The 21,687-nt window shown below is 31.2% G+C and overlaps 2 protein-coding genes across 3 annotated transcripts in view; both read left to right on the top strand.

The window, feature by feature from the left end:
- The window catches only part of LOC145323956 (uncharacterized), a 342,132-nt gene that overhangs the window by 89,723 nt on the left and 230,722 nt on the right, over positions 1 to 21,687 (top strand). The gene's annotated exons all lie outside the window — the stretch shown is intronic.
- The window catches only part of LOC145323951 (prolactin-releasing peptide receptor-like), a 45,987-nt gene that overhangs the window by 16,773 nt on the left and 7,527 nt on the right, over positions 1 to 21,687 (top strand). For both annotated transcript variants that reach the window (XM_080166565.1, XM_080166566.1), the window contains exons 7-12: positions 1,556 to 1,614; positions 2,661 to 2,710; positions 10,871 to 10,941; positions 15,724 to 15,854; positions 17,214 to 17,298; positions 21,384 to 21,484. In XM_080166565.1, coding sequence (XP_080022691.1) covers positions 1,556 to 1,614; positions 2,661 to 2,710; positions 10,871 to 10,941; positions 15,724 to 15,854; positions 17,214 to 17,298; positions 21,384 to 21,484 — 497 coding nt within the window. The remainder of the gene's footprint in view (positions 1 to 1,555; positions 1,615 to 2,660; positions 2,711 to 10,870; positions 10,942 to 15,723; positions 15,855 to 17,213; positions 17,299 to 21,383; positions 21,485 to 21,687) is intronic.

Here is a 21,687-nt window from a genome sequence, read left to right as displayed (position 1 = left end):
GTGGCGGTATGGTGCTAAATAAACTAAATATCATTTTAAATAGTAACATTTTCCCAATTATCATAAAAGGAACCTCTTACCCTTTTTAAAAGTGACGCTTTTTTATAATTAGGGTCGGTCCATCCGTCGTTCGGAACAATTTTCGTTAATTTAGACATGATAGAATTGTCCTATCGATTTTAAACTAAAAAATAAGTACATTAGTGTCTGTCGGCTGCTAATTGTAAACTAAATATTATTTTAAATAGCTACAATTTCCCAATTATCATAAAATGAACCTCTTACTCTTTACCTAAGCTTTATATAGCGTCTATACTGGCCTACCATAGGTCAATTACAATGTATACTGGCCTGCCATTGGTAATTAAGTCTGTGTATTGGTCTATGATTGTTTAGTTGTGTTGTATTTTTTTATAGGCTTTATAAACAGCTAACTTTTAAAATTATTAACTAATATTATCAAAGAATATCAGCACTAAAGATTACCAATATTAATCTTTTAATCTTTTTCATAACACCAACAAAGTGTAACTTTTCTTTACTTATATTTTAGAGATATTTAACAAACGCCAGAGTGTTAAAATAACACAAAAGTTATTTAAAATATACATATGTGGATGTATTCAGGGATATAAAGGGATAAGACAATAGCCGACAAATTTATTAATAACCCCATTATTGACATACAAAATTATCCTCCTGCAGATTACAATTACTGGTTGAAATGTTTGGACACTCAATCTAATAAACTAGAAAATAAAAAAATCCCCACAGTTTTGAAGCCAACGATTAAGAAAGCATTATTATAAAACTTTGGAGGCTAGTGTAATAATCAGCCCAATGTCCCCTCCCTCCCTGAGATGTATTTATATAGCAAAACAAATATGAACTACATTATTAAGTTTAGCATAATAAAACATATAATGTTTCTATTTACATATTTTCTATTAAAGTGTTTATCAGGAAGGTTGGGGATATTGGACCGTTTATTACACTAGTCCCCAAAGTTTTAAAATAACGGTTTCTTATTCGTTGGCTCAACAACTTTAGCGATATTTATTAATTTTAATTGGTAATTCTATTTAGTTGAGTGTCCAATCGTTTCAACCACTAACTGCTATCTTCAGAAGGGGTAATTTTGTGTATAAACATTTGGGATGTGCATAAATTTATCGGTCATTATGTAACCATATCAATCTCCACGGGTTGCTATCCCTACGGGGTACTATTAACTATTACTTTACCTAAACTAAAATAAGCATAAAATGCGTTTAACAAAAATTGTGGTCTTTTAGGATAATCGCCTATATTTATAGTAGCGAAGCTGCTCTTTAAATCACTTTGTATGTCAGTCCATCCGTCCGTCAGTTAGTCCATGACTCTATGGGAGAAAATATGATTTTCTCAGCTGCTATTTGATATAGATAGCTGAAAGTTTTAGTGAAGATTCCTGTATTTGCGTTGATTTTTCCTGATGTCTGCCGTCCAAGATTCAGATACAAAATACTTCTTTTAAAAGGTTTCGTGATTCATTTAATGATTTATTTTTGTTTAGAATATAAGTGTGAACGCGAGTATATTTACCCTGACTGCTATTGCTGTGGATAGATACAGGTAAAAACTTTCTTGAATCCGTTTGATTTCCGCTGAAGTAAAATCGGTTCTGGCCATACTTAAAAATCATGTTTATTTTCGTAGTATAGACATTTTTCTACGAATATTTAAATAAAATCATAAAATTAAAATTTAAAGCTAGTTTTGTTAGCCTGGACCTTTGGCCCCTTTGGGGCTGACAAAACTAGCTTTGACTTTTGATCTTATAATTTTAATTTTAATATCCGCTGAAAGTTGTCTATAATAAAATGCGATAAATATTTTTCCAGTATGGTCCCGAAACCGATTAATTTCCGCTGGTTTAAAATCGGTTCTTGCCATACTGAAAAATCATGTATCCACGAAAATATAAAGTTAGGTTATTAGATACATCCCTTGAAAGGTAGACAAATCTAGTTTAAACTTATAAAGCGTCAAATTATTCATAATCCACAATTAATTTTATAATAAACGTTTAATACGTGCTAATTTGTTTAATCTTGAGAATTAATAAGCTATATGTGCAAATATAGTTATTAAATTTATTCTTTTCTAGGGTCTCGTTTTGGATAATTAAACAAGGATGACAATATCTATCAAAGCAAAGCTCTGATAATAACAAAATGATATTGGCTACACTTATAAGAGTATAAGCATAGAATTTTAGCATACGATTTTTAAAATCATTGAAACCACTAATCAAGATAATAACTACTTAACCGATTAAGTTCTCCATTTTAGGAAGCTTCATTAATGGTTTTAGGCACTTTTGATTCAAGTTTTAGGATGATTTTGGGCTATTTTTCTTTCATTTCTTAACCCTTTGAATACAGACCCGCTAGAGGGGCTTGCTATAAGGTAAAATGGTACGCAAAATCAGTATTATGATGGGCATCTTATTTGTAATTATAATGTAACATGAAATAGAGGAAAACTTTAGTTTAATGTTAATACTTAGGTATATATATTTAGCCAACTTTTGTCAATAACAGATTATATAATCAAATAAAATCCTTTGATTTAAGATTTAAGATTAAATATAAATTAAAATTTATGTTTTTTTTCAGGGCTATTATCTACCCTTTGAAAAGTCACGCCAGCAAGTTTAAAACGAAAGGTAAGGGTAAATATTTTCTGTATGGCTTCGAAACCTATTAAAATACAGAAATGATTCTGCACCATACTGAAAAAATATCGTATTACAGATAGTTTTTTTCACGAAAATAAGAGCTTAATTTATGTTAGCTTGACCTCAGCAAAGCTTTTAATAAATATGTGACTTAAAAACCAAGGATCTAAAGGGAAAAGACAATGGCCGATGGATTAATGTACATCCCCTATTAAACCACGCAAAATACCCTTTTATTAAATTACAGTTAGTGATTGAAACGTTTGGACACTAAAAATAATGAACAAACCAATCAGAATGTAATAAAGTCTTCAAAGTTGTTAATTTTGTAAATTTTTTTTTTCTAGTGGCGATTTCTCTTGAGAGGGTGGTGGCACCATCCCCCAAAATAGTTTTAAACCTTACCAGGACCTATTAGAAGCTACATTATAAAGTACACAGACAAAGATCATGTTACTTTTATATAAAAATATAAATTTAATTATTTATTAATATGTAAATGATTTAATCTAAATCATCTAATTTCCGTACGTTTTTGTATTTCTCATAATCAAATATAACAAACAGACTTTTTTTCTGCTAAATATCTTATTTGCTTATTTACATATTTATTACTCAGGGATCAGAGAGGGGACATTGGGCTGTGTATTTCACTTGTCCCCAAACTATTATAATAACGTTTGCTTATTTGTTGGCTTAATAACTTTGGGTACTTTAGTGAATTTTGATTGGTTGGTTAATTTAGTTGAGTGTCAAAACGTTTCAACCACTAATTGTAATCTACAGAAGGGATAATTTTTTGCACCATCATTAGGGATGCAAATCAATTTATCGGCCATTGTCCTATCCCTTTAGATCTCTGTTTATTACTATGTATTACTACTTCTGTGGAAAACATAATATTTATTTACTTACGAAGAATATAGAATATGTAAATCTATTTTTAAGAAATATACCTCAGTTTTCAACAAAATTGTTCATATCCAACAGTAATTTTTTGTGTGTTTTTAACAGCGAATCTAATCTATATATTGTTTGTGCTTCTGTCCGTCCCAATGATCATGCAGTCTGTTTTTTTTTATGAGAACTTTTTAAAAAGCAATTTTACCCCACTTATAGTTATCAGAATTTAGTGAGTAATGTCTAATTTTCTTCGTTTTTAGGACAATTATTAGAACAACAAAAAATATCTAATTTCTTTTTTAAAAAGCACAGTAAAATTTAAAATTTAAACTGAGGTGTCAGTATCTAAAAATTGTTTTTGCGTATTTTTCACATGTTCCAATGTACCCTTTGCAAGAATGGCTGCAAAACACTTCAAAGTTTTTTTCTTGCAAAGGTTTTTTTTCTTGCAAAGGTTAGAAGATATGAGCATAAGAAAAATGCACTAAAGACACCTTAGTTTTGAATTTTAGATTTTTCTGTACTTTACTTAAATAAAAACTGAAATTTTTGTTGTTGTTGTTGTTCTATTGATTGTCTTAAAACACGAAGAAAATAAGCCATTAAACATTAAATTCTGATAACTATAAGTGGAGTAAAATTGCTTTCAAAGAAGTTCTCATAAAAAAAACAAACTGTATATAATACATTTTAGATCTTTAATAGCTGAGACTAGCAGTCGCAACAATCTTAGATTCGAAAAGAAAATATTTTATGCGCGTTTTCTCTTACCAGGCGTTCTTTGTGCATCATTGGTTCTTGCCTATTAAAATTTTGTAAATGCCTTTTTATACCCAGTCTATTGTATTAATAGCTATTATTCTCTCCTTTTCTATTAAAAGAAGGCTTATTTAATCTATATTTAACTCATTAAAAGAATCAATAAATCACAATTTTTGGATCATGGAAAGAAAACAAAGTCATTCCTAATTAGGACAGAAGTCACTGGAAATTGATCTAAGGAAGGCTACTTATGTCCTTCATCTAACAAAATCTAACTTAAGGGAGGTGACTTATGTCCTTTGTCTGACAAATTCTTACATTAGGAAAGCTGCTTATGTCCTTCATCTTGCAAAACATAGCAAATTCTTGCAAAACATAGCAAATTCTTGGAAAACTTAGCTTTTCTGTCCTTCACATAGCTCACTGTGGGCTACAATTGAATCAAGACAAAAGTAAGTGCCGAGCCCTGGGACCTATGTAGGGTGAAAATAGACATAAATCCTTGATGATTCCAGGTGGAGACAAAATATTTTAGCGGGGTCTTTTGGTTTTTTTTCAATTTAAAGTTCTGAAAAAAAATTGAAAAAAATATGAAAATCTTTAATAAAAAACAAACAAAAAATAATTTTTAAGATTTTTTTTTACTAAAAGATACAAACAACTTATATAAATACTATAAGCTTTAAAAAAATCACAATTTTCAAATTTAGACTTTCAATATAAAGATTTGTAGAAAAAACCTAACAACAAATTCTAACATATTTCTGATCAACATAGCAATAAAACGTCTTTTGCAAAATCTTTATCATCAAAAATAAATAGCACTTACTAAAGACTTTTTTTCATTTAAACTTATACTTTTCACATTATTTAACTTTAAAGATTGATTTTTTCTAAAAGAAAGGTTGCGTGATTTTTTTATTCATAATTAATTGCCTAATTTTGAGATTCAGATAAAAAACTTTACTAATTTATATTAATGGATAATCTTCTAGCAGCGGCTACGCCTCTAGAGGCATATGAGGCCCTTGGGTTTGGGGGGGGAAGTCGAACCCCCCTTACAATTACAGTTTTTTTTAATGAATAAGTCAAAAACATTTATTTTGGAGAGTTAATTCTCTTGGGATAGTGGTGGTACCCTTTCCTAAAATAGTTATAAACCTTACCAGGACATATGAAAAGCTACCATGTAAAGGAGAACCATAGTTCACAAAGACTCACATAGAACCTGTTACTTTATTATAAAGATACATATATACACAGAAACTCTACAATCAGAGTATGTCTGTTTGTTCATCCATCTGTATAAAAACAATACAGAATATATTTATTTTGCTATAGCGGCTACGCCCTTAGAGGCCTTTAGGGGCACTTAAGAGGTGAAGAAGGGGTTGAATTCAACAACTATATTTTTATTTTAGGCTTAAAAAGAAAAAGTTTTTTTTGTGTGTTGTGGTCCTTTTTAAGGGGCGATTTCTCTTCTCTTTCTCAAAAAAAGTTATAAACCTTCCAAGGACCAATGAGAAGCTACATAGTAAAGTAAAAAAAGAACCATATCAGTTCTTAAGCATCAGAAAGATGGACAAACAGACATCAATCTATTTTGTATCATAAATAGTGCTTTAAAGCAGGGAGAGAAATATCATCACGAAAAAAAAATTTTCCTATCGTTTAAAAGTTATATCCCTGTATAAAAAAGATAGGATGTCCGTGTGTTTTTTCTGTCTGTGCCTAAAGTTCTTGCTAACCGCTGGACCAATTTGGTTCTTCTTTATTGACCTATCTTTTAGACTGATAATAGGATCAACATATTAAGGAGTAGTTTAGTGTCTATTAATCCTTATATAAAAGTAACAGTTTCTGTTTGTGTGTGTGTGTGTGTGTGTGTGTGTGTGTGAGGGTGTCTGTCGGTACCGAAGATTCTTTGTAACCGCTTAACTGATATAGTTTTTCTTGGTTCAAGTTTTTCATGGTCCTGAGAAGTTTTGAGTTTAGAAAAAATTAGTTCCTACCCAACATTTAAAAAAAACTTTTTCTTTTACATACTAAAACTGAAAGTAGGGGAGGGGTCAACTTCCCCCCACTTGTCAAGGGCCCCTAGATGCCTCTAGAGGCAAAACCGCTAGTGATAAAATAATTTTTATCTTGAATTATGATTAAATTGATCTTTTTCCATTTAATAAAATATAATTGTAATTATCAACCTCAAAGAATATCCAGAATTAGGTAATTGGATTTAACAAGGGAAAAAGACAACATCCATAATTAGTGAAGCTCTTAAGAAAATAGCAAGTGTAACATACAGATACAAAAATATATTAATCAGAGCGAGATGGAACAATGAGCTGTTTATTAGACTAGTCCCCATAGTTTAATATAGGAATTTGTTATTCGTTGGCTTAACTACTTAGGGGACCTGTTGCGATTTTTGTCTGGTTGGATTATTAAATTAAGTGCCCAACATTTCAACCATTAACTGAAACATACAGAAGGTTTATCCATGTATCATATTTGGGAATGTAAATCAATTTAACGGTCATTGTCTTATCCCTTTAGATCCCTGAATAGTAATTAAAAAAATGATCAATGGTTCTTTTTTTTCTATGTAGCTTCTCATTGGTTCTTGGAAGGTTTATAACTTATTTTGGGAGGGTACCTCCACCATCCTAGGAGAAATCAACCCCTAAAAAAGGACCCCATTTCACACACAAAAAATAACTTTTTCTTTTTAAGTCTAAAATAAAAATCTAGTTGTAGAATTCAACCACTTCTTCCCCTCTCAAGTGCCTCTAAAGGCCTCTAGGGGCGTAGCCGCTAGTACCAAATAAATATATTCTGTAATGTTTTTATACAGACGGATGAACAAACAGACATACTCTGATTGTAGAGTTTCTGTGTATATATGTATCTTTATAATAAAGTAACACGTTCTATGTGAGTCTTTGTACCAAGGGATCTCACTAACCACTGAACCAATATGGTTCTCCTTTACATGGTAGCTTCTTATATGTCCTGGTAAGGTTTATTACTATTTTGGGGAAGGGTACCATCACTATCCCAAGAGAATCAACTCTCTAAAATAAATGTTTTTAACTTTTTCATTAAAAAAAACTGTAATTGTAAGGGGGGTTCGTCTTCCCCCCCAACCTAAGGGTCCCTATATGCCTCTAGAGGCGTAGCCGCTGCTAGTAGAGTATCCAATGATATAAAGCAGTAAGGTTTTTTATCTGAATCTCAAAATTAGGCAATTAATTATGAATAAAAAAAATCACGCAACCTTTCTTTTAGAAAAAATCTATCTTTAAAGTTAATTAATGTGAAAAGTATAAGTTTAAATGAAAAAAAGTCTTTAGTATGTTCTATTTATTTTTGATGATAAAGATTTTGCAAAAGACGTTTTATTGCTATGTTGATCAGAAATATGTTAGAATTTGTTGTTAGGTTTTTTCTACAAATCTTTATATTTAAAGTCTAAATTTGAAAATTGTGATTTTTTTAAAGCTTATAGTATTTATATAAGTTGTTTGTATCTTTTAGTAAAAAAAAATCTTAAAAATTATTTTTTGTTTGTTTTTTATTAAAGATTTTCATATTTTTTTCAATTTTTTTTCAGAACTTTAAATTGAAAAAAAACCAAAAGACCCCGCTAAAATATTTTGTCTCCACCTGGAATCATCAAGGATTTATGTCTATTTTCACCCTACATAGGTCCCAGGGCTCGGCACTTACTTTTGTCTTGATTCAATTGTAGCCCACAGTGAGCTAATTCTTGCAAAACATAGCAAATTCTTACAAAACATAGCAAATTCTTGCAAAACATAGCAAATTCTTGCAAAACTTAGCTTTTCTGTCCTTCACATAGCTAATTCTTGCAAAACATAGCAAATTCTTACAAAACATAGCAAACTCTTGCAAAACATTGTAAATTCTTACAAAACATAGCAAATTCTTACAAAACATAGCAAATTCTTGCAAAACATAGCAAATTCTTGCAAAACATAGCAAATTCTTACAAAACATAGCAAATTCTTGCAAAACATAGCAAATTCTTACAAAACATAGCAAATTCTTGCAAAACATAGCAAATTCTTAAAAAACATAGCAAATTCTTGCAAAACATAGCAAATTCTTGCAAAACATAGCAAATTCTTGCAAAACATAGTAAATTCTTGCAAAACATAGCAAATTCTTGCAAAACATAGCAAATTCTTGCAAAACATAGCAAATTCTTGCAAAACATAGCAAATTCTTGCAAACTTAGCTTTTCTGTCCTTCACATAGCTAATTCTTGCAAAACATAGCAAATGTTTTGTAAGAATTTGCAATGTTTTGCAAGAATTTGCTATGTTTTGTAAGAATTTGCTATGATTTGCAAGAATTAGCTATGTTTTGCAAGAATTTGCTATGTTTTGTAAGAATTTGCTATGTTTTGCAAGAATTTGCTATTTTTTGTAAGAATTTGCTATGTTTTGCAAGAATTTGCTATGTTTTGTAAGAATTTGCTATGTTTTGCAAGAATTTGCTATGTTCTGTAAGAATTTGCTATGTTTTGTAAGAATTTGCAATGTTTTGCAAGAATTTGCTATGTTTTGCAAGAATTTGCTATGTTTTGTAAGAATTTGCTATGTTTTGCAAGAATTTGCAATGTTTTGCAAGAATTTGCTATGTTTTGTAAGAATTTGCTATGATTTGCAAGAATTAGCTATGTGAAGGACAGAAAAGCTAAGTTTTCTAAGAATTTGCCATGTTTTGCAAGAATTTGCTATGTTTTGCAAGAATTTGCTATGTTTTTTAAGAATTTGCTATTTTTTGCAAGAATTTGCTATGTTTTGTAAGAATTTGCTATGTTTTGTAAGAATTTGCTATGTTTTGTAAGAATTTGCTATGTTTTGCAAGAATTAGCTATGTGAAGGACAGAAAAGCTAAGTTTTCCAAGAATTTGCTATGTTTTGCAAGAATTTGCTATGTGAAGGACAAAAAAGCTAAGTTTTCAAAGAATTTGCTATGTTTTGCAAGAATTTGCTATGTTTTGCAAGAATTTGCTATGTTTTGCAAGAATTTGCTATATTTTGCAAGAATTTGCTATGTTTTGCAAGAATTTGCTATGTTTTGTAAGAATTTGCTATGTTTTGCAAGAATTTGCTATGTTTTGCAAGAATTTGCTATTTTTTGTAAGAATTTGCTATGTTTTGCAAGAATTTGCTATGTTTTGTAAGAATTTGCTATGTTTTGCAAGAATTTGCTATGTTTTGCAAGAATTTGTTATGTTTTGTAAGAATTTGCTATGTTTTCAAGAATTTGCTATGTTTTGCAAAAATTTGCTATGTTTTGCAAGAATTTGCTATGTTTTGTAAGAATTTGCTATGTTTTGCAAGAATTAGCTATTTGAAGGACAGAAAAGCTAAGTTTTCCAAGAATTTGCTATGTTTTGCAAGAATTTGCAATGTTTTGCAAGAATTTGCTATGTTTTGCAAGAATTTGCTATGTTTTGTAAGAATTTGCTATGTTTTGCAAGAATTTGCTATGTTTTGCAAGAATTAGCTATGTGAAGGACAGAAAAGCTAAGTTTTCCAATATTTTGCTATGTGATTGACCAAAAACCAATTTTATGCAAGATTTTGCTATGTGAAGGATCAAAAAGTTAGGTTTTGTGAGGTGAAGGGAGGCTACTTATGTCCTCAATCTTGCAAAATCTTTGTTCAGGGAGGCATGTTATGCCCTTCATCTAACAAATTCTCACTTAAGGAAGGCTACTTATGTCCTTCCTAATTTAGGAATGACTTTGTTTTCTTTCCATGATCCCAATTTTTTGTTATCAATATTGCTTATATCCTATAATATAAAGTAGTAAGCTTTTTTTTGTTAGTAGCAAAGGAGTTCGCTCTCCGCTGAACCGATGTGGTTCTCCTTTACCGTGAAGCTTTTTATAGGTCCTGAAATTGTTTTAGGCTATTTTATTTTTATGAATAAGTCTGGGTATGATTCTAGCTATTTTTCTGCCCTTCAATATTCCTTTGAATATAGAGCCCCTAGATGCCAGGGGCGCAGCCGCCAATAATTTTAAAAGAAAAGATAAAACTTATTTTGGTGGAAATTGAGAATAAACAAACTTCTTTCATATCTTAAAATTAAATTCCATAGATTTTCTAGTGAATTTGGCGGGGTTTCAGTTTAAGGAATTTTCTTATAATCATGATACTAAAGTAATAGAACAATGGCATATAAATTGATAAACATAATTACTTCTTCTATAGATAAAAATTAGTAGTTGAAACTTAATGAATCAACTAATCAAAATTCACTAAAATCCCAAAAGTTGTTACGCCAACGAATTAGAAAACGTTAGTATAAAACTTTGGGGACTAGTGTAATAAACATCCCTGATAATTAATAGTATTATGTAAAGAAATATAGCTTGTAAAACTTTAAAGATTTAAACATTATTAGGTTTTTTTAGGTGATTCTTATTGTACTTGTGTTTAGGTATAATTGTGTGTATCTGGTCTCTAAGCATCACTCTGGCGATTCCTATGGCAGTGGCCTTTAGAGTTGAGGTAATAATTTTAATTCTTTTTAAATTTTCTGCAAGGGATTAAGGTTTTTAAAATTATAAATTTACCCTACCTCGCAAGGGGGGGAGTCTTTCAATTTTTAAGTGATTTTCTAGAGTATCATCCGCTTGTAAAAGGATGTGACACTCTAACATCCAAGGATTATAGGTTAAGTCCTAACTGTGCATGGTAATGAGTTGCGCCTGTTTATGGAACAAGGCATTCCCCCTACTCTAACTATTTATGGCTCTCACCTGACTTATGAACCATTTTAAAGTCTTAATTAAGATGCGGTGTCGGGACGAAAACCTATTACCTCCCCGACGACGAGCGGATGGTTAAAGTTAAACTAATTCAAGATAAAGTGTAAAAAATGATTTCTATCATAACAAAAAGTACAAACCCAACTAGTTTTGTACTTCTCAGAAAAGTAAAATAAGACAGGGATCTAAAGGGATAAGACAATGGCCGATAAGTTAATGTACATTCCCAATGATGACACACAAAATTACCCCTTCTCTAAACTTAAATTTGTGATTGAAAAGTTTGAACACTAAACTTCGTAAATCAATTGAATTCACTAAAGTTCCCAAAGTTGTTAAGCAACGTATAAGAAAACGTTGTCATAAATCTTTGTGTACTGGTTTAATGAACTGCCTATTATCCCATCTCTCTCTGAAAATAAGAAGAAACTTAAGTAAATGAGGTAATTAACTAATGGCAAAAAACTACATCCATTCATTTGTGGATCTCCCAAGATATAACATTTTTAGCAATATTCCTTACAGTGAACAATACAACCCCCTTTAAGTTAATTTAACAAAAGTGGGTTCCAGTATGGCTTCAAAACCCATCAATATCCACTGGATTAGAACCTGTTCTCAGCCATACTGAAAAAACATGTATAGCATCGCATTACAGACAAGATTCCACAAAAAAGTTAATACCAGTTTGGTTATTTCGGGCCTTCGGTCCCTTGGATCTATCAAAACTGGTTTTAATCTTTCTTTTTAATAGCCGCGTAAAGCTGTCTTTAATACAATGTAAAAACAAATTAAAGGACCTGATGTAATAAAGTTTACCTAATTAGATCAAGTATTAAACTATCCAAGTTTTTAAAATCTTTATGACATCGTTTTTTTTTATACATTCCTTAAGATTACTGTCTTTTTTTGTAGCCTAGGTTAGGTATTTTAGGATTAAAGTTACCCCATAGGGCTTGGCACGAATAAAACACTTCGTTATTCCTTAGTTTTTACTTAGTTTGTCATTTTGATATTTTTTGGAGGGATTTATGAAACTAGAATTGATCAAGAACCACTTGTACCATTTTCCAACAGAGGGAGGGGACACTGTAATAGTTATTTCTCGCATCGTATTATAAACGGCTTTCCGCGGATATAGAATGTACAATTATGAGATTAAAACTATTTTTTTATCCCCGAGGTGCTAAAGGCACCGGTTAAAAAAACGGGTTTTAATCTTATGATTGTACATTTTTATATTCGTAGAAAGCTGGATATAATACGATGCTAGACAGAGTTTTTTTTTTGTATGGATGAGAACCGGTTCCTATCCACCGGTTTCGAATGAATACGAGAAAATGATTTCTTACATATTGTCCTATTGCTAAATTACTGACTTTACTCTATTTTTTCAAGCCATCAAACAGGGTAAGGGGGGTTCATCTTAATTTCAGGAAATCTCCAATTTATATTTCATTAATTACATTCAGTTTACAATTTGCAAATAAATATATAATACGATAGTAAAAAATAATTTTTAAATCTTTTAATGTATTTTAAGTTAAACTTTTGGTCTTAAAATGTTCAATTTTAAGTCAATTTTGTTAAATCTTCGACCTCAAAATAATGACACTAATAAAGATAATAGTGAGAGAAGGGACATTGGGCTGTAAATTACACTATTCCCCAAATTTCGTTTTCTTATTCGTTGGCTAAACTAACTTTTGGGATTTTTATTGAATTTCGATTAGTTGGTTCAAGTGTCCAAACGTTACAACCACTAATTGCAATCTACAGAAGGGGGGATTTTGATTATCACCATTGGGGATGTACATCAATTTATCAGTCATTGTCTTATCCCTGGGAATATATAAGTTTTAGGATATCATACTTCTTTGGCTAGAAAATATGAAAAAATATTTTCTATTTTTTATTCTAACAACTGCATTGTCCTTAATATTCATCTAAATAATAATATATTCATAAAAAAATGTGTATGAATATTAACAAGGATAAATATTTCAGGAATAAGGTATAGCCAACAAGCAATTCATTTCTTTTTATTAATTTTTTTCAGAATTTACAATTTACAGCAAAATTTACACTCAGGGAGGGAGGCGACATTGAGCTGTTTATTGCACAAGTCACCAAAGTTTTATAATAACGCTTTCTTATTTGTTGACTTCACAACTTTTGGACCTTTTATTGAATTTTGATTGGTTGGTTTATTTAGTTGAGTTATCTAAAGATGGGGTAAGTTTGTGAATCATGATTGTGAATGTTCATCAATTTATCGGTCATTGTCTTATCCCTTTATAGTTGGCCACACACATACTAAACTATTATTACTGCACCATTATGTATCAACAAAGGTGAAATATAAAATACCAAAACAATGTCTAGACAGGGATCTAAAGGGATAAGACAATGACCGATAAATTGATGTATATCTGCAATGCAATGGTGATGCACAAAATTACGAGTTCTGTAGATTACAATTATTCAACAAATAAATTTTCAATAAAAGTCCCCAAAAGTTGTTAAGCCAACGAATAGAAAACGTTATTATAAAACTTTGAGGACTAGTGTAATAAACAGACCGTTGTCCTCTTCCTTCCTGATGTCTCATAGAATCATGAATACATACTTTTACAGGGAGGTAGGGGATATTGGGCTGTTTATTACACTAGTTCCCAAAAGTCTTGAAATAACTTTCTTGTTCGTTGACTTATCAACCTTTTATTTGTTGGTTCATTTAGTTGAGCGTCCAAATGGTTCAATCCCTAATTGTTATTCTCAGATTTGTAAATTTTGTGCAACATCATTGGGGATGTACATAAATTTATCAGTCATTGTTTTATCCCTTTAGATCCATGATATTTGTTATTATTATTCGATTATTCCCAGGGTATCTATTATTAGCTAGCCAAAACTGGAAACTTAAAATGCCTTTTTCCATTATTACACATTTTTGAAATCCTTTCTCGTTAATTTTATGGCCCCAATTGCCTATAAAGAAATGGTCTCCAAACTGTTTTTCTGACAAAAAATTTATTTCAGACATTTCATTTGTAGACGAAAGTACAGTTATCTTTTTTCCACTTTAGACAAAATTTTAATAAAAACTAATTTAAATTTCCATTATAATCTAATATTTTTTGTTTAAATTATCCCTTCTTCAAATTAAAGAATAGTTATTAGTAATAGACCCGAGGTGCCGAAGGCACCGGCAAAAAAACTGTTTTTAATCTTATGATTGTACACTTTTATATTCGTAGAAAGCTGGATATAATACGATGCTAGACATAGTTATTTCGTATGGACGAGAACCGGTTCCTATCCACCGGATTCGAATGAATACGAGAAAATTCTCTAAAATGAGTCATAGCATGATTAATATTATTGAAAAGTTTATTGTTATATTAAGGCTTTTTAGAGTAGCTTATCTATGAATAGACCACTTATTTTATTATTATTGACAAGTGGTTGAAAACTTTCTGTACTTTACTCTAACACAAAGTAGCCTGTTGAGCATTTATAACCCCCCCCCCTCCCTTCTTGCAGGGATTTAAAGGGATATGACAAGGGCCGATAAATTAATGTACAACCCCAATGATGACCCAAAAAGTTACCCCTTCTGTAAATTAATATTAGTTGTTAAAACTTTTGACCACTCAACTTAATAAAGGAACCAATCAAAATACAGTAAAGTCAACGAATAAGAAAGCGTTATTGTAAAACTTTGGGGACTAGTGTAATAAACAGCCCATTGGTCAGGTTATATTGGGTACTGGGTAGATTTGGGGCACCGTAGGCATAGGAAAAAACCATCTCCATATCATTTTAGGGGGGGGGGGGGGTTATCAGTGGTCAACAGGCACTTTATGTGAAATCACCAAATAATCTTATTTACTTTCAGTATTAAATATTTCCGATAATAATAAAGGAAAACTTTGGCTAATAAGTATTGGATGATTCATTATGAAAAGTAGCGCAGCATTCAATTTGATAAATAATAAAAAAAGAAACTGACGCTTTCCCACAAAGCGCCTCTTGAGCACTGAGACTACTATTATCAAAATAAGGGAGAGGGGGTTGGGAAAGTTTTTTCTAGGCCTAACTCTGTGGCTCCCTAATTTTTCGGTTCGACCAATTACCAATTATAAACTAACCTAACCTGACTAAAAGTAATAAACACTGAGACCCTTCAACCCTTTTTGAAAAGTGAAAATAAGATAGTTTTTTTCTTCATATGTCTAACTTTGCATTTGGGGGACATAGTGATAGATGCTTGATATCGTTATTATAGCCAGCTTTGAGTATCACTTAATTAGAGTACATGAAAATCTGGTGCACCATCCAAGTAATTATATATCCATTGTCAACAGGTATTTTATAGTGCTTAATAAATGACGTCATACAATACAAATAACTAAATTATGTATACTGGCCTATCCTTGGTCATTTAAGTTGTATGAAGTCATTAATATATGGAACTAAAAACTGCTTCTTTTTTTATAATGTAAACTTTTTCTTTCAGCAAGTTGGTCCAAATTTGAAGCAGTGCCTCCCCTACAACATGGATCTAAGCCTGTTTAAGTGGTATATGAACCTTCTTGTTCTTGTTCAATACTTCATACCACTTGTACTCATCAGCTGTGCTTATATCAGGTAATTTATCTATCTATCTGTTTATTTATAGCGGCATTGATGAGAAGATTCAGAAACTTTTTTCCGTTTCAAAATATCTCATTCCAAGCCTTAGAAATGACTGAAAATCATCTAAAAGTTGGCCAATTCTACAAAACACCTAAAATGGTGTTTTTTTTAGTCATTTCTAAGGCTAGGAAAGAGATCTTTTGAATGGGATAAAAGTTTCTGATTCAACTCCCCAATGCCGTTTCAAGGAGCACCATGAAGCCATAGTTCTGATTAAATAAATATATAAAAATAGCTATTAATTTAAATGTGTGGTTGCCAGCGGTTTTTAGACATAAGATAAATTTTAAATCATCCAGAGGTGTATTATATTTATAAAAATCACATGCAAGTTCCCGCTTTGGTGTCAAAAATCGACCCACCCTGATATTTATACTTGCTGAAAGCAGAGCTTTGTTTAAATTTTTGGTCAGTACGTCTGTTCATTTGTATGCGTGGACGTACATAACCTAATTATTGAAATGCTTATCAATTATTATTATGCCTTGAATGTACTTCATCACATTATTTCCAGTGGTACCTGAAAGAAATTAATTCATCTTCATAGAAAGAAGGGAACTAAAAATTGCAGGGAAAATGGTCTAATCACATTTTTAAAAATCTTCCTCCACACACTGTTTAATGGGGGTATTAACAGGGCGTTATTCTATTGTCAGAGGGGGTGGATACATTCTACATGATCAAAATTCAAACAAACATTTTTTGATTGGAAATTGATGCAGGAAGCCTATAATTCCCGCTCCCCCCAATAAACCTAATATTTGGGGGGGGGGGGGGGTTAACTTAAACCTCCTTACCCCCTTTGATGTTTTAGGTGTATATAGAGGGTGTAAGTAGACCCTTTCCTATTGGGTTTTAGTGTATATAGGGGAATTGTATCTATGCAATATCTTAAATTGCCAGTGTTATAAGTGCACACTCTTTGCAATGCCTCTGTGATAAAATTAGCTTCTTTTTGACAACAATCTAATAATATTATTCTTATATGGTCAAAATACAATATTCCGTTTATTCCTGATTGTGTACTGAATTAATAATATGGTAATAACATACCTATATTATCTATATCTATCTATACATTTTTATTTATTATTATAGAATTTATTATATTATTCATAATCAATTATCCATTTTTGATAATTTGTTATGCATGCCTTTTATTCTATCTATCTATTTATTTAGTCTTTCTATCTATAGTTCTATCTATTTATTAATCTATCTATCTATCTATCTATCTATCTATCTATCTATCTATCTATCTATCTATCTATCTATCTATCTATCTATCTATCTATCTATCTATCTATCTAGGATGGCAGTGGTATTGTGGGGTACTACAACGCCAGGAACTGCTCAAATCCAGAGGGATAAAACTGTCAATAACAACAAGAAAAAGGTAAATGGCTATTTTTTTCCTACACAAAAAATGATAATATCATAAAAATATGGTCAAAGATTGCGAAATCAGAAAGTTACAATTAGGGTTGGGCCAGATACTTTTTTGGCCGGATACCGGATACCGGATATCCGGCTGATTTTTAATGCCGATAATCCGGTTCCGGCCGGATATCTGGCCAACGTTTGATATCCGGCAAATTACCGGATATCCGGCCGGATAATCGGATATCCGGCATAAAAAATCAGCCGGATATCATGTAACCGGATAGTTTTGATATCCGGTATGCTGCCGGATATTTAAAAAGGCTGGATATCCGGCCGGATAACCGGCCAGACCGGATATCCGGCCCAACCCTAGTTACAATATACAAAAGTGACAGTAGATTTAGAGAGGGGACATTGGGCTGTTTATTACACTGTTCCCCAAAATTGGTTTAACAACTTTTGGTTACTTTTTGATGGTTGTTTCATTAAGTTACCATTAACAGAAGGGGTAATGTTGGGCATCAACATTTGTGATGTACATCAGTTTATCGGCCATTGCCTTATCCCTTTAGATCCCTTCGTTTGTTTACATAAAAACGACAAACATGTTATTATTTTTAAGTAGTTCAGTTACTAAAGAGATTTATCTTAAAGAATGTGTCCTAAGTTTTGTATTTTTTTAAAAATAGCTAGTCGGTGCTTTTGGCAAGTAGTAGATGTAAAATGATCCTTAGAATTTAGATATGCAATCGTTTCTTTTATAGACCTATTATTTTAAAGTTATTTTAAAAAATCAAGTTGGTTTTAAGGTACTAAAACGCAACAAAAAAGAAAATTGTCATTATGAACAAAAATAGTAAGATCTTTAATTTGACACCTTACTTTTTAAATTCTGTTGAGTAATTAATGAAAAAATCTATTTTGTTGAACTCCAGCAAATCAAAACTTTGAACTTTGGGAGCTTGTCACGAATTGGTTAAAAAAAACACAAAAATTAGGACACGTTTTTTTTATAAGAATCTTCTTCAAAAACACTTGAAATTGTTGAATAATATCAATATTTTGCTTAAAACTTTCTTGAGAAATTTTTTTTGCTGAAAAATAAACAGTTCTCAGAACAATCTGTTATTTTGTATTCCTAAATAGAATAAAAATAAACACGTTTGCACAAAAAATCAGAGGTGGATTCTTAAAAAAAACATTTGGTTCACTGGTTCACTAAAATCAGTGAGGCTCGCTGTTTTTTTTTGTAATAATCCTCCAAAATCGCCAAAATCAAAAAAATTAAATAAAATCATTAAAAGGTTTTTAACATAAGATTTTGTTTCATTTTTGTAGATTTTTTATGCGATTTTGGAGGATTTTGCACGACAATTTTTAGAGAGCCTCACTGATTTTAGTGAGCCAAAAAGTTTTTTAAGAATCCACCTCAGGACTCGGCAGCAGTGCGTAAGCCGCTGGTAAGCCTCAGTAAACCCGTCTTTTTTTAATTTTAAAATTCTGCTGGATGTCTTGTCTAAACTTGTTCCTAAACAGACAATCCTTCTTTTGCTCACAAGTAGGTTTAAACTTAAGGCTTATTTAATTTTGAAAAAGCATCATAACTTTTGCGCCAATAAATAAGAACATTTGTTTATAAAACTTTGGGTACCAGTCTAATTTAGAGTCTAATGTCTCTTTTCTCCCTGAGTTTTCTTAAGAATTAAATAAAAAATACTTGAGTGTTGTTATTGATATATTTTCTCAAAATTTTTCTCTTTTATTCACAGATGCTAGCTAAAAAAAGTTATTAAGAACAAACCAGGGAGGGATGGGACATAAAAAATCATAAATAAGCTTTTAATTTTAGTTTTTTACAACTTTCTAATTAATCTTTAACAATATTTGCTATTTAATATATGTTTAAATTTAGTAAAAATTTGATAACTACGAAAATATGCATTACTTAAATCAAGAAAGGAAGGGGACATTGGGCTGTTTATTACACTTGTCCCCAAAGTTTTAAAATAACGTTTTATAATTCGTTATCTTAACAACTTTGGAGACTTTTATGAATTATGATTGGATTGATCATTAAGTTAAGCGTCCATACGTTTCAATTTAATCTACAAAAGGTCAAATTTTTGTATCAACCCTTGGGATGTACATCAATTTATCGGCCATTGTATTATCCTAGTAGATCCCTGAGAACCAAAAGAACTGAGTGCAGCTACTCTTTAATAAGGAAGAAATACCTCCATACGTTGATAAATAACCCCCCCCCCCCCAAGGGAGGGAGGGGATATTATAATGTTGACTACAATTGTACACAAACTGTTGTTCAAATTCTTAAAAAAACTTTGGTACATTTATTGTTTGTTTCGTTTCAAACATGTAGTTATTTTTGAGGTAATTGTTGAGGATATACAGTGTGTTTTTTTTATGAGAACTTTTTTTAAAGCAATTTTACCCCACTTATAGTTATCAGAATTTAATGATTAATGGCTCATTTTCTTCGTTTTTTATAACCATTTATAGAACATTAAAAAAATATTTTAGTTTTTATTAAAAAAGTGCAGTCAAATCAAAAATTTAAAACCTAGGTGTCAACATCTAAAAATGGTTTTAGCGCATTTTTCTCAGGCTTAAATCTTTTTCCCTTTGCAAGAATGGCTGCAAAACGCTTCAAAGTAGAGTTAAAAATTGATACAGATACTTTTGGGGACATGTACTTGAACATATCAAAGTTTGAAGTCCATATCTCAACCAGGGAGGGAATATTGGCCCCACCAAAGTCGACTACTGAAAATCCAATTTTTTTCTTGCAAAGCGTAGAAGATTTGAGCTTAAGAAAAATGCGCTAAAACCATTTTTAGATGTTGACACCTAAGTTTTAAATTTTTAATTTTACTGCACTTTTTAAATAAAAACTGAAATATTTTTTTTATGTTCTATAAACTATAAGTGGGGTAAAATTGCTTTCAAAAAAGTTCTCATAAAAAAACACACTGTATTTACAATTATAAAAATGTAAAATCCCAAGATTAAAACCATGTTTTTTAGCCCGTCTCTTCGGCATATCGGAGCTAAAAAAACTGGTTTTAATCTTATAATTGTACATTTTATATCCGCAGAAAGCTGTATATATTGCGATACGAGAAATAACTATTGTCGTTTATTGTTTTGTACCATAAGATCCCTACTTCTCCTAAATAGAAAGTCTATTAGAAAAATTGTACATCCTCTTATTGTTGATTTTTTTTTCTTCATATTTTAAGGTGATAAAAATGTAAATATGGTTTCTAAACATTTTCTCCATTAATTTTAATAATTTTCATTAGCGAGATCTATATAGATTTATTGTCAATTGACTTGTCACTAAAGATCTCAGCTACTTCCCATTTGAAAGTTTATAGATATTTTCTCCTATTTTAGGTGACAAAGATGTTGATGGTAGTGGTGGTGATGTTCACATTAGCTTGGTTTCCATTCCATATGTACAGTGTTCTAACTATTTAACTATTATTTTAGGGGATAAAGATGTTAATGGTAGTGGTGGTGATGTTCACACTGGCATGGTTTCCATTCCATAAATACAGTGTTCTAACTATTTAACCATTATTTTAGGTGATAAAGATGTAATGATAGTGGTGGTGGTGATGTTCACCCTAGCTTGGTTTCCATTCCATATGTACAGTGTTCTAACTATTCAACCATTGTATTTTTGGTGATAAAGATGTTAATGGTAGTGGTGGTGATTTTCACCCTGGCTTGGTTCCCATTCCATAAATACAGTGTTCTAACTATTCAACCATTATATTTTAGGTGATAAAGATGTTAATGGTAGTGGTGGTGATGTTCACCCAAGCTTGGTTTCCATTCCATAAATACAGTGTTCTAACTATTCAACCATTGTATTTTAGGTGATAAAGATGTTAATGGTAGTGGTGGTGATTTTCACCCTGGCTTGGTTCCCATTCCATAAATACAGTGTTCTAACTATTCAACCATTATATTTTAGGTGATAAAGATGTTGTTGGTAGTGGTGGTGATGTTCACCCTAGCTTGGTTTCCATTCCATATGTACAGTGTTCTAACTGTTCAACCATTATTTTTTAGGTGATAAAGATGTTAATGGTAGTGGTGGTGATGTTCACCCTAGCTTGGTTTCCATTCCATATGTACAGTGTTCTAACCAACATTTTCCCACAAATTAACTAGTAAGTTGGTTTATCATCATTGTACATGTGCTTCAATTTATTGGCCATTGTCTTATCTCTGGCCTAGGTCGTCTTCCATATAAACAGTGTTCTAACAAACATTTTCCCACAAATTAACTAGTAAGTTTTTTTTAGGGAGGGAGGGGACAATGGGCTGTTTATTACCCTAGTTCCCAAAGTTTTACAATAGTATTTTCTTATTT

This window comes from Acartia tonsa, chromosome 7 (assembly GCF_053477335.1).
Source record: "Acartia tonsa isolate MP-2025a chromosome 7, ASM5347733v1, whole genome shotgun sequence".
Taxonomy (NCBI): Eukaryota; Metazoa; Arthropoda; class Copepoda; order Calanoida; family Acartiidae; genus Acartia; species Acartia tonsa.
Note: the sequence above shows the minus strand (reverse complement) of the source record. Positions and strands in the feature narration are given on the sequence as shown.